Here is a 12,811-nt window from a genome sequence, read left to right as displayed (position 1 = left end):
AGGCTGAAAAAGGAAAGGCGGCATCACGCAGGAGGAGAGGAAGAGGCACCCCTTTGCTTGTGGGAACCTGAACTGTGACAATGCACGATGCAAGACTTGTACCTTAAAAACAAAGTCCTGTCTAGTTTCATACTCCCAACATTTCTCATAACAGAATGGTGTCGTGTGGCCGAGACAACGTGAGGCTGTGGCGGGTCCGGAGTGGAGTGCTGCGCTCCTGCCCGGTAAATTTGGGCGAGTACCGTTCCATGGAGTTCACGGACTTGGACTTTGAAGCAGGCCATTCCACCCAGCGAGAGCCACAAGACCGGACACTGTAAGAAGCTACTCCACTTTATTGCTCCTTGATGAATGCTTTTGAAAAAAGCTGATAACCGCAAGACAGACTTCTGGGTTTCTATACTGTTTTCCATACCTGGTAACAAGATCATACCTTCATGCTTCCAGGACCCTTAGCTAATTAGAGGTGGGCAAGTCAGGGATGATCTCGTTCCCTAGAGCCCTGGGTAGATCTACTTCTTTCCACCAACAAAGCCTATTAATAGTTCAAATCAAGCATTCCAGAAAACATAGACTAAGCTACATGACATCTCTCTCAGAAATACAGTATACAGTGGTACCTCGGGTTACATACGCTTCGGGTTACATACACTTCAGGTTACAGACTCCGCTAACTCAGAAATAGTGCTTCAGGTTAAGAACTTTGCTTCAGGATGAGAACAGAAATCGTGCTCTGGCGGCGGGGTGGCAGCAGGAGGCCCCATTAGCCAAAATGGTGCTTCAGGTTAAGAACAGTTTCAGGTTCAGAATGGACCTCCGGAACGAATTAAGTACTTAACCCGAGGTACCACTGCACATGAAATAAACAGGAGCTCCCTTAACTCTCTTCCTTTTTAATTAAATTGCCAGCCGTAGATTTAATGAGCTAAAGCTTTTGTTGCTTGACCTACTGATTTAAAGCTGGCACCCCTAAAAGTCTTATAATTGCTTTTGGTCCTATAATGATGTTGCTGCTGGGTGACCTTGCTGCTTTCCTCTCAGGTTTGTTTGCAGTCGGAGTGGACACGTTTTGGAAATCAACTATAAGAATGTCGCTGTCAGAAATGCCCGGCGCCTCTTGCCATCGGAAGGGCAGCACTCTCATCGGCGGGAGAAGCAAACCTTTAACTCAGGTGGGCTGCATAGGTTTCTCCATGGCTGCCTACAGAACTTTCCTCTTGGGAACTTGCCAAACTGGCCTTTCCCAACCTGGTCCCCTCCAGATGTTTGGGAATAAAACTCCCATCAGTCCCAGTCAGAATAGCCAAATGGTCAAGGATGATGGGATTTGTAGTCCAAAACATCTGGAAGGGACCAGGTTAAAAAATACAACCCTGGAGACAGTCCATTTGTAACACAGGTGTTGTGCAGGAGCAAGCAGTCTTCTTTCAAGGAATAATTTCTGTTTTGGTGTTGCTTAATTTTCCTAGCGCTCAAATGGCAACATGTTGGTGGCAGAAATCAGCTTGGCTCGGATGCCTTTAATCCGAGTGTCATGGTGGGATATGGATCTGCCCCATGCAATATTCTCCTGCCCAGCTCTATAGAAATGAATGGCTGATTGAGGGATAGATTTCATTAGGTTCCTCGACACAAGCTACTTCTGGCTAGCTGTGGAAGGTTGCACTAAAGGCTTCTAGCACGGAAAGGGTTTCAGAATTATCCCACAATGGCTGACATGGGTATCTGGGCCAGCTCCAAATCTTGTTGCTCAGATTACAGCCGACTCTATACAGTGTGGCGTCTTCACTGTCAACTCTTGTGCTTCAGAGTGTACTGGATCTTTGTTCTTTCAGGTCCTGGGATAGCACTGAACAGCATATGTCTCTCATCAACTTTCTGTGCCACAGCCTCTGAAGATGGCTACCTGCGCCTGTGGCCACTGGACTTCTCTGAAGTCTTCTTGGAGGCAGGTGTGTAGAGCTTTGGGATCGTGCTGTCAAAGCTCTGCGTAGGTGTATAATTGAGACATCTCAAGATGAGATCTGTGTAGTAAACTAAGGATCAGGATCCTCAGGCCCACGTCGCCTCTCCCATCGGGCCTCAGGAACTCTTCCCAAGCCACACCCCTCATTGGCCAATCCTTGCAGCCTCTTTGAGTTTTTGCCTGGCTGGAATATGTCCTATAACTCTGATGATGCCTGTTGCTAGCCTGGATGGAGGAGATAGCAGAACATGTGCAGAAACTGCCTTACTGTGCAGAGGTAAAATTCACATCCATTGCTCTGTCCTCTTTTGTCTCTGGCCCTGCCCACCAGTGATATGTAGCCTCTGGGAGGTTGTCCAGAAGGAAATGTGGTCCTCGGACTGGTAAATGGTCTCCTGTTTTAGAAAACACAGCTCTGTGGCAATTCCACCACCAATCCCTGTGGCATGTTCACCCTGCAGGCATGGCTCCAGTAACCTATTCACCATGGACATCTTTCATTGTCTCGTTAACAGGCTACATGTAAATTTAGAAAAACTGTGTAAGATCCATGCCCATTTGCTTCCCTAATCATATGAAGAGTTCTCATGGCCTACCTAAAAGCCTGTTTAGTCCAACATCCTGTTTTCCACAGTGGCCAACCAGATGGCAACTGGATAGCCTGCAAGCAGGATAATCCATAGCTATCTCTTGCTATTGTTTCACAGCAACAGGTATTTAGAGGCATGCTGCCTCTGAGCCTCCGGGTATTGTTGTTGTTTTAAAAAACGCATTCTGCCAAACCTGTGGCTGGTGTTGCTTTGGTTTCACAAGCATAAACACTCATGCCTGAAAGTGAGAAATAAGTTTTTGCATAAATGAGTTGCAAGCATGTCACCTGCAGACTCTTCATTGGGCAGCTTGTCTTCCTGCAGAGCATCACAGCCCGGTGAGTTCGGTCCGCATCAGCCCAGATAACCTGAAGGTTCTGTGCACAACTGCCTCTGGGAATGTGGGTTGCCTGGACATCCAGTCTAAGGACTATTGCACCATCATGCGCTCCCATCTGGATTCTGTTTTGGCATTCTCTGTGGAGAGATCCCAGAAGCAGCTGGTGACTGTCTCTCAGGATAACACCATTCGCGTCTGGAACCTTGAGTCTATGCAGCAGGTAATGTCAAGAATGCCTTTTTCGTAAAGTCTACCTGGGACTCAGAGAATCATATTGAACGTTAATTCTACTTGGAGTCAGTTTGTTGAAATCAATGGATGTGACTATCTTAGGTCTAGTTGACAGCACTAATGTCAGTCCTCCCCCCCGCCCACCGTAGTTCAGTCCTTCCTTAATAGCTGATACCTCTATTGGATTGAATTGGTGAGTTATCTCCTGTTGGTTATTTTGTTGGGTTCAAGCCTATCTGCTCCTGTGACATTGAGCTGAGATTTGAGGTTAAGGCAACATCTGCGCTATAAATGTAAGGCACTGTGATACCGCATTATTATTATTGATATCCTGGCTTTTTCCCTGATAGGACTCAAGGCTACTTACAACTAAAATGGAAACAGCTAAAAAAAAGGTTATTAAAAAACAACGAACCATTAGTAGAATTCAAATATATACAGATAGAAGATCACATACAAATCCTTACAATAAAAACAGCACAGCAACAGCTCCTTCCTAAAAAAATAGTAAATTCCCAGAAGCCTATTGAAACAAGAAAGTATTACAGTCATGGCTTCACTCAAAGAATCCTGGGAGCTGTAGTTTTGTTAAGGCTCCTCCGAGTTGTTAGGCTGATGGGGTCGTGAGCACGCAACCCCACCCCCTCTTCAGATCGGGAGTGGCTTTCTCATCACAGAGCTACAGCTCTCAGGTTTCTCTGGGTAGACGGATTGGTTAATATACCACTCTGGTTATTGTGGCTCTGTGAGGAGAGGAGGGGGTCTCCTAACAACTCTCAACACCCTTTGCAAACTACACTTCCCAGGATTCTTTAGGGGAAGCCGTGGCTGTTTAAAGTGGTATCATAGTGCTTTAAATGTATAGTGAGAATGAGGCCTAAGACTTTGGCAGCTTGTTATTGCGAGCCCGTCTTGTGTCTGATCAGCATGATCCTCTGCCCCTATAGCTCTATGAATTCACTGCCTCTGACGAAACACCATGTGCCGTCTCTTTCCATCCCTCACAATTTATCTTTGCTTGCGGTTTTGATACTGGTGTCGTGAGGACCATCAGTCTGGCTGCCTCAAAACTCCTTGAAGAACACAAGTATGTTTTCAATATATACTTTCAAAGTTGCATCCTGAGCGTTCTTCCATGTGTCAATCCAAAATGATGAAAGTTGAGGGCAGTGGGTTGTATCTACTCAAAGAAGAGCCATTGAAATTAATGAACCTGCTACTAATCTCCATTCATTTCAGTGGGTTTACTCTGAGTAGCATTGGATACAACTCAGTTGGATATTCCTTCAAAAGGAACAGAAATGTGGGAGATCAGCTTCTTGCAGACTTTGGAGTTCTCTGTTCATGTTGTGAGAAGGTGAAAAGAGGCTAAAAGTGCAGGGTGGGGGTGAAGTCTAGGAGAGCAGGCAGGCTTCTCTGTTGACATGGACCTGGTTCTGACCAGTGAAATGGTAAAAGCTCTGTATGGGCTGTACCACTTGAGAATGTAGGGGGAAGAAATCAAATGGGACACACCTCCATTACAAAAAATATATATCCCTCCATATAGAAAACCTGCCTGTTGGAGAGAAGGCTAGGCTAGAATCCTTCTTGTTTTCTATGCGAAAGGTTTTGGTTTTTAATGGAGGAACATTCCATAAGAAGAGTCCTTCTGGATCAGACAAATGGTTTATCAAGTCCAGCACTGTTTTCTCACAATGGCCAACTAAATGCCTTGAGATTCCAAGCAAATGGCATACTGCTGCCATCAATGCAGGTAGAACCTAGCCACTGTGGCTGATAGCGACTGATAGCCTTGCCCTCCATATGTTTCTTTAACTCCATCATGTGAGCTCACTGCTGCCATCTGAAGTGTTCTGCTTTCTTTCATTCTTTTTGGTACTTTGCAGGCAGCACCGTGGGTCAATCACAGGCCTGACCTTCTCCCCAGACGGCAATTTCATGTACAGTTCCTGCAGCCATGGGACCCTGGCTCTTTATAACTCTGCCATCCAGAAAAGCCACGTTATCAGAGTACTAGGTAAGGTTTTTGTTTGTTTGTTTGTTAATATATTCACTTAGAGCATTTGTACTCTGCCCTTCAGCTTAGTAGGTCCCAGAGCAGCTGGTATACCATCAATTAAAACAGGACAGCTCCTGTCTGCACTCTTTGAACATGGCACAAAAGGAAAAGGGAATAGGGAGGGAAGAGGAAGCAAGCAAACTCAGGTAACAATTCTTAAACAGTTGTTCTTCAGACCAATTAGTTGTACTAGTGCCCATTAAAGCACCCTGCTCTTTGCTTCCTTTCTCTTGCATTCCTATCCCCACAACGGCTATTAACTAAGTGGTGCTCCACCACCAACAAGAGCCTTTGCTTGCGTTTCTCTTGCCAAAGTTCATTTTCCATTTTTATTTCCTCATTTGGGAAAGACTTCCATGAAAAGCCCCCCCCCCCCACTTCTGGGTCTGGTTCTGCCACCACTGGTGTGCTGAGCCAACAAATTACCCCCAAGGGAATGTGGCCATTGACAGGAAAAGGGGTCCTCACTCCGGCCCTAATGGTTTGTGAACTCGTGTTGCATTATGATTTTGGTGTGACTTGATGGTCTAGGGGCTCTTTCCTTCTGCTTTCTTGGTGTGGTGGTTAGCGTGCCCAACTAGGACCCAGGAGACCAGGGTTCAAATACCCCTCTGCCATGAGTCACTGGGTAACTTTGGGCCCATCACTGAGTCCCACCCTAACAGGGTTGTTGTGGGAATAAAATGAGCCACCTTGAGCTCCTTGCAGGGAAAGGTGGGATAGAAATGCACCGATTTAATAAAACAAATAACCTCTCATACTAAATATCTACCTTTTATTCAGCAAATGTCACCTCACAAGATGCTGACCTCGGTCCTGATGCTCTCTCTGTCAGCGGCGATGGACATCTCTTGGCCTTTGTGGGACCTTCCAAATACATTGTGACTCTCATGGATGCTTATTCCTTAGATGAGGTAACTTGACACCTGCTCACAACTCGCTGTTCCTCAGGAAAGAAGCTTCCAGAAACACGTAACCCTCACAGTTACAGAGTGGAAAAGTTGGCAGGTTTTTTTGTCTAAACCCAGAGAGCACCTGAAATGCTGGCCTGTTGGGCGGCCCTTAGCTACATCTGCTGGGCTGCAGTAATAGCAGGGTGATATGCACATCCCCTTCAGTTTGTTTTATAAACATGGGGGCTATTCCTGTCCACCGTTGTCACTACATAGTGCTGCCGTTCTCTCCTGACAAACATTTGTTTGATCCTGATTGGCCAGGATCCCTTCTTGCAGAGGTGGATTTAGGACAGCGTGACTGGTTTCCCTACACGGGGCCAAGGGAGTGCCTTCCCGTCTCTTTCCCAAAGCCTAGTAAGCACTTGCTTCGGGAAGGAGGTGTAATGGCCATGACAGGGTCCTAAAGTCCTCCTTCCTCCTTCTCAAAGCCCAGTTAATGCTTGCCCAGCTTTGGGAAGGAGACAGGAAGGCTCTAAGACCCTGCCAGAGAGCTCTCACGCCTCCTTTCCAAAAGCCCAGCACCCTGCTTAACTTGACTTCGGTAAGGTGAGAATTCTCTTAGTAGCCTTTTGAAGCCTACTTTAGTTCGTGATAAGAGAACCGCGTCGTCCGCATAGAGGAGCGCTGAAATTGATTTTTCGGCCAATTTAGGGGCATGAAACTCCGGGGATGTTAGGTATTTGACCATGTCATTTATATATAAGTTAAATAAGGCCGGTAAGGTGACATGAGGGTTGTATTACTAAGGTCGGCCCCTGCTCCTTTGTTGAAAAATAGTGCATCTCATGCCTTATGATGTTGTACAGTCCACTTCACTTAATTGTGCTGTATGTATAGGCCAGGCCTGAGTGTTCTCTTTCTAAATATTCCTCGTCTTCTGTTTTAGTGCAAAAATATTTTGCTTCAAGAAATGGGATATTATTATTATTATTATTACTATTATTACTATTATTTGTTCTGCCTGGCAGCTGCTGAGAGTAGATATGAGCATTTTGGATTTGGACAGCACCGTTCTGGACATGGCTGAGAGACTCTGCTTTGCCCCTTTCCCTCTGGGCCACCTGCTGGTGGCAACATGCTCGCAAAAGGTTCTGGTGATTGATGCCAAGTCTGGACGCTTGATCAGAGTGGTAAGGGACTCCTGTGGTCACTTCTTTGTGTTCTGAGGTTGGGCTCGTACACAGCTTCCAGGGTGTTTTTCCCCCTGTTCATTTGCCTCTGCAGTGAAAATCCCAGGGGTTGCATCATTCTGAAGTTACTAAATTATTGCCAGATGCCAATTTACTTGTATCTCTTGAAGTTTCTCAGTTGATCAGGCTCGTGCTCCCTATTCCCTTACTTTATTATGGAGACATTATTTATTCAAAGAAACAAAAGATACTCTCCTGGTTGACGTTTCTAAGGAGCCGGTACCCAAAAATGAAACATGCTGTAGACATAGTGATGGCAAAGGAATGAGCAAAGGCCATTCGGCTTAATCATCCTGATCAGACAGCACTCCTCTGAAGAAGAGGAAAATGAATCTCTTTGTCCTCATTTGGTTCCCAGCAGCTTAATGTAGCCCACAAATAGGCCACCCCCACAGGCCCCATGCTCCAGAGCAGGACTCTTCTTCTCAGATCTTGAGAAATGGAATGAGGCCACATAGATGGTGATTCCAATACCAGACTCTAATGATGCTGATTTCTTACCATTCCTCTTCAAAGTAATCTTATCCTTGGGTCTCCAACTGGTCTCAAAGGATCTGTATCTACTGCAGCCTCTTGAAAGACCCTCCATGTTTCATGAACCAAAATCTTCTCAGTGTGCAGTTCCTCTCCCTTTTATCTTTCAAAGTCAGAATGGGCTAGACATAGCCAAATAATCTAATGGCTTTGCACAAAGATTTTATTCTTTTGATCAGCAAGCCATAGAGGACCTTAAAGTCCCAGTAGTGGATGCTTTTATAGCAGCCCTCCTGAGTGGATCTGTCATCCCAACTGATGGAGATGCGCTTCTCAAAGATGTGTCAGAGCACTGCTCAGACTTTGACCTGAACCCTACTCAGGAGCCTGTGTTCACTCTTCCTTAGGGCAGCCTTCTCTGCTACGTTTGGTTGGATGGCTTGGTAGAGCAACCACATAATGACTCGGTCCAAAAACACACACAAAAGATTTCTGAAATGGTAGTGTCCATTGCCAAAGCTACCTGGGACCCCACCCAGTTTTCCATGGGGACCGTAATAGTGGGGGCAGTAGCTAGGAGATTAAAGCACTGAAATGTTGACACTAGATATGGTTCACCTTTATATAAATCTCTTCGCAGGGTTGCTAACTCCACTTATTTGATTACTTCCTATCTCTTTACAAACATTCTTTTCTTTGTGTCTGTTCTCAGTGTATTTGTCTTTTTGGTGGAAACAGATGGGTTCAATATTGGGGGTGGTTTGTCTTGATTGCAGGTCCCACAAGTGCACAAGCAGTCTTGTTCTTCGTTGGCCTTCAGCTCCGATGCCCGGTTTCTTTTGACAGCTGGCGATAGGGTCCTCAAGGTGTGGGATTATGGCATGAGATTTGATGTCAACTCTCAGGTACTATACTCAACAACAGGGCAGTCTTTTCCCCTCCAGTTGTCAGTGTTCAGGCTAGATTGTACAGTGAACAGCATAGTAGAGCATTCAAGTGATGAAATGGAGCCAGAACAGGGCCACAGAGAAACAAACAGCGGGGAGAACTATCGTTGTGCTTGGGGGAATATGTGAACAACAACAACACCCAAGAGGTGCAGAACTCCCTGAAACTTATTAAGGAGAGGTGAAAATGTTCAGCAGACATTGGATGTTGAATCTCACTTGGAAAAGGAAAAAAAAAGAGAAACTGTGAGGAAAGAATAGAATGGTTGACTGGAATCCTGAATAGAAGCAAACCTATAAAGATGTAAATATATTGCAATGGTCAGTTGTTGAGAAAAAAACCCCACTTCATTCTGCATGTTATGTTTCTGAATACAGTGGATACATTGATTACTGAATAAGAAATTAATTTGAGGGAATAAATTAAGATAGGACGACTTTCTCTAGAGATGATTTGGGGCGTAAATTAGTGGGGGAAATTGGAGGGGAGTTGAATTGATTTGGAGCAGACTGTTGAAAAACGTAGTGTAAATCAGTTGAAAAGGAAGTGATTTGGAATGATCTGAGATGGGGTGCAAATTTAATTAAAGAACATACCAGGTGTGATTTGGATAGAAAAATTAGTTGGCTTGCCTTCTGTGATGATTAAAATTTGCGTCTGTCTTTTTAGTGGCTTGCAGTGCTGTCGCTCTGTAGCACAGTCACATGCATGTTTACTTAGGAGTAAGTCCCACCATGTTCAGTGCGACATATTATCTAGTGTGCATGCTTAGGATTTGAGCCCTCAGCATATAAGTTTTCATTTATTCATTTCACTTATTGTTTGAAAATAATTACATCTAATCAAGATTGCTAACAACAACAAAAGGATAGAGCTGCCAGAAATATATGCAATAATATATTTACTGAAGCTGCCATTGTAAACACCCCTGAAAATGAAATTTTGAAATCCTAAGTCAACCAGAGAAGCTTCATGTTTGACTGGAGATTTCAACTCTGGTCTCCCCCGTTCCTAGTCCAACACTCTTAACCACTAGTTTGCATGGTGTAACTATAATAAGTTGGGTCTCCCTGTCTTTACATGCTCTGCAATGTAGTTCCAAGAGGCCAGCCACTGACAAAGGACATTTTGCCTTTGCTTTTCTTTCTCCAGGTGTTTATTGGCCATTCTGAGCCAATACAGCAGGTGAGGTTCACCCCTGACCAAAGGCAAGTCATCAGTGTTGGAGATGCCATCTTCCTCTGGGATTTCCTAGGTGTGTTTGCAGAGGAGTCCTCCAAGGATGAGTAAGAGCCCAACGTTTCCTCACTAAAGCAATTGTCTTTGGAAATATGATAGGTGCCTGCATATTTACATCTGCATTTTCATTTTCCCGTCTCTTAAACTCTGGACTTGTTACCATTCCAGAATCGATTCCTCCGAGTCCTCAGATTCTAACAGAGTTGGTAAGTCTGCATTTGTTGCTGAATTATGCTACTTGCAAAATCCCACAGCTGTCTTACAATGAAATAGCTATCATTACTTCGCTGGGTGATTGAGCGAGTGGTTGCTGAACAACTCCAGGCATGCCTGGAAGAAGCGGACCATTTGGATCCCTTCCAGTCCGGGATTCAGGCCTCATCACGGGACTGAAACTGCCTTGGTCGCACTGGTCGATGATCTCCAGCAGGCTAGGGACAAAGGTGAGAGCTGTTTCCTAGTTCTGCTGGATCTCTCAGCGGCTTTTGATACCATCGACCATAACATCCTTCTGTTCTGTCTACAGGGGCTTGGAGCTGGGGGCACTGTTATACAGTGGTTCTGCTCCTTTCTCCTGGGCTGTGTCCAGAAAGTGGTGGAGGGGGGATGAGTGTTCAGACCCCTGGGCCCTCACTTGTGGGGTGCCTCGGGGTTCTGTCCTCTCCCCCATGCTTTTCAACATCTACATGCAGCCGCTGGGAGAGATCATCAGGGGGTTTGGACTGGGTGTTCATCAGTACAGTAGTCTCTAAAGAGCTCTGCCATTGCATCTATTACTGTCTGTGTATGTCTTTGACACAGATTTGTAGACAGACATTTTCCTGGTTGTCTTTGGCAAGTAGAGAGATTTTCCAGGTGAGCAGAGCAGGGAGGGAGGGTTAAGGCTATTTCCTTTTATGGACCAAATGCCTGATATATGGGGCAGAGGGACCAGTAAAAACGGTTTGGGCTAATAACTATGACCTTTAAAATTCAGGAAGTTTCCTGTCTTGACTTGGGGGGGGGGGGTTAAAAAATTAAAAATTGGGACATAACCATTTTCAGATTAACCCTAACAGACATTAGAGCTGTTGACAACTACAACCATCAAAAGAGGTGACAAAGGTGTTACTTCTGTTCATTATATTTGTATCTTATCCTTTCTCAGGTCAGTTGAAGGTTTTGTCTTCCCCCATTCCTTTATATCCTCTCAACCCTGGGAGATAGGCTAGGCTGACAAGAGAATGACTGGTCCAAGGTCACGCAGTAAATTTCATGACTGTGGAATGTTTTCCCTTGATATCCCTGGTGCCAGTTGAGCACTTTAACCATTAAACCACCCTGCCTCTCATTCTCTCCCCCCCCCTTTTCTGTTCTTTATCCACAGAAGCCAATCTGGAAAGGTCACATGATTTGACGCCCGGGGCTAATGATATCCCCCGCCAGGTGGTTCCTCGGCCCACCCTTGTGTCCCCACCTTGTCTGGAGCTCAGCTCCATCCATCCACTGGGGCACTGCGGTGAGCAGAGAGCACTCCAAATGAAGCAAATCTTTGTCAGCCCCTTAAAATCCTTCAGGCGCCCTGAACCCCATCCCCATTGTTGTCCGCCACTTGCTCTTTTCATTCCCTTCCATGCTTAATCAAAGTGGGTTGTATCCAGCTAACTTTTACTATTATTAATAAATCAAAGTTAGTAATGTCATTAATTTCAAGTGGTCTACTCTGAGTAGACCTAGGTGAACATTCCATTTGTTTGGGGTAAGGATTATCAATTGCATCCCATAAAACAAACACTGAAAAGTTATCCAAACACAGGACACTGCCTTACGCTGGGTCAGACCATCTGGTTCCATATTGTAGGCACTGACTGACAGCGATTCTCCAAGGTTTCAGGGCAGGGGGCATTTCCAGAGGTGCTGGGAATTGAACCTGCAACCTTCTGTGTTCAAAGCAGATTCTTGACCACTGAGATATGACCCTCCCCCTTACCGCTTGCTGTGAACAGCACTCTAACCAAACTGAATGAATAAACATCAATCTAATTCCTTCTCTGTTCAGGCAGAAGGCTGGAAGTAGCCATTTCTTTCTGGCATTTTCATCCTTTCCACACTCTGTGTAAATTAAAATTCATGGGACTTGCCCTGCAGAACTGGCCTGGTCTCTGTTCCAGGCCTGGTTCTCAGGGGGCTTTGTATTTTGGAGTACCTAAACGAAAGAACTGAAGCTAAAGTGTTTCAGTTCCATTGCTATACTTGAGCTCCAGAAGCTGATGTACTACAAGGGGCTGTTGCTCTTCTTTCACTCACTCTCCCCTGTTTCCTCTCTTTCAGATACTTCTGAATCCGAAGAAGAGAAGGAAGCATATCAGAAAGGCAGCTACAGAGAGGCTGCTAATGAGGATAAAGTCCGGTTAGTTCTTGCTTTGAAGGGCACTGTCCCTAGTGAAGACTCTCTAGCTGTGAAACCTGAAGTCATTCAGCCTTGTCCAAGACCCTATAGCCATGCAGGGAATGGTAAGTCAACATGTAATAATAATAATAAATTTTATTTATATCCCGCCCTCCCCAGCCGAAGCCGGGCTCAGGGCGGCTAACAACAATAAAATAGTACAACATTCTAAAATCATTTCATTATAAAATTAATTCAAATCAAATTGATGGCAACCATTAGGCTAAAGTTCTGTGAAGATTGCCAAAGGAGTGAGTCAGGCTGCAACCTGACCAAAGGCCTGGTGGAACAGCTCTGTCTTGCAGGCCCTGTGGAAAGATGTCAAGTCCCGCAGGGCCCTAGTCTCTTGTGACAGAGCGTTCCACCAGATTGGAGCCGCAGCCGAAA

At 45.3% G+C, this 12,811-nt stretch overlaps 1 protein-coding gene across 1 annotated transcript in view; it reads left to right on the top strand.

Annotated features, from left to right (window-relative positions):
• The window catches only part of WDR90 (WD repeat domain 90), a 42,897-nt gene that overhangs the window by 15,061 nt on the left and 15,025 nt on the right, over nucleotides 1-12,811 (top strand). The window contains exons 16-28 of the mRNA XM_081840459.1: nucleotides 155-316; nucleotides 1,042-1,172; nucleotides 1,836-1,952; nucleotides 2,881-3,116; nucleotides 4,075-4,214; nucleotides 5,017-5,147; nucleotides 5,973-6,103; nucleotides 7,114-7,275; nucleotides 8,586-8,714; nucleotides 9,910-10,043; nucleotides 10,165-10,202; nucleotides 11,363-11,494; nucleotides 12,307-12,489. Of these exons, the coding sequence (XP_081696585.1) occupies nucleotides 155-316; nucleotides 1,042-1,172; nucleotides 1,836-1,952; nucleotides 2,881-3,116; nucleotides 4,075-4,214; nucleotides 5,017-5,147; nucleotides 5,973-6,103; nucleotides 7,114-7,275; nucleotides 8,586-8,714; nucleotides 9,910-10,043; nucleotides 10,165-10,202; nucleotides 11,363-11,494; nucleotides 12,307-12,489 (1,826 nt within the window). The remainder of the gene's footprint in view (nucleotides 1-154; nucleotides 317-1,041; nucleotides 1,173-1,835; nucleotides 1,953-2,880; nucleotides 3,117-4,074; nucleotides 4,215-5,016; nucleotides 5,148-5,972; nucleotides 6,104-7,113; nucleotides 7,276-8,585; nucleotides 8,715-9,909; nucleotides 10,044-10,164; nucleotides 10,203-11,362; nucleotides 11,495-12,306; nucleotides 12,490-12,811) is intronic.

This window comes from Podarcis erhardii, assembly GCF_964252035.2.
Source record: "Podarcis erhardii genome assembly, chromosome: 14".
In the NCBI taxonomy this organism is placed as follows: domain Eukaryota; kingdom Metazoa; phylum Chordata; class Lepidosauria; order Squamata; family Lacertidae; genus Podarcis; species Podarcis erhardii.
Note: the sequence above shows the minus strand (reverse complement) of the source record. Positions and strands in the feature narration are given on the sequence as shown.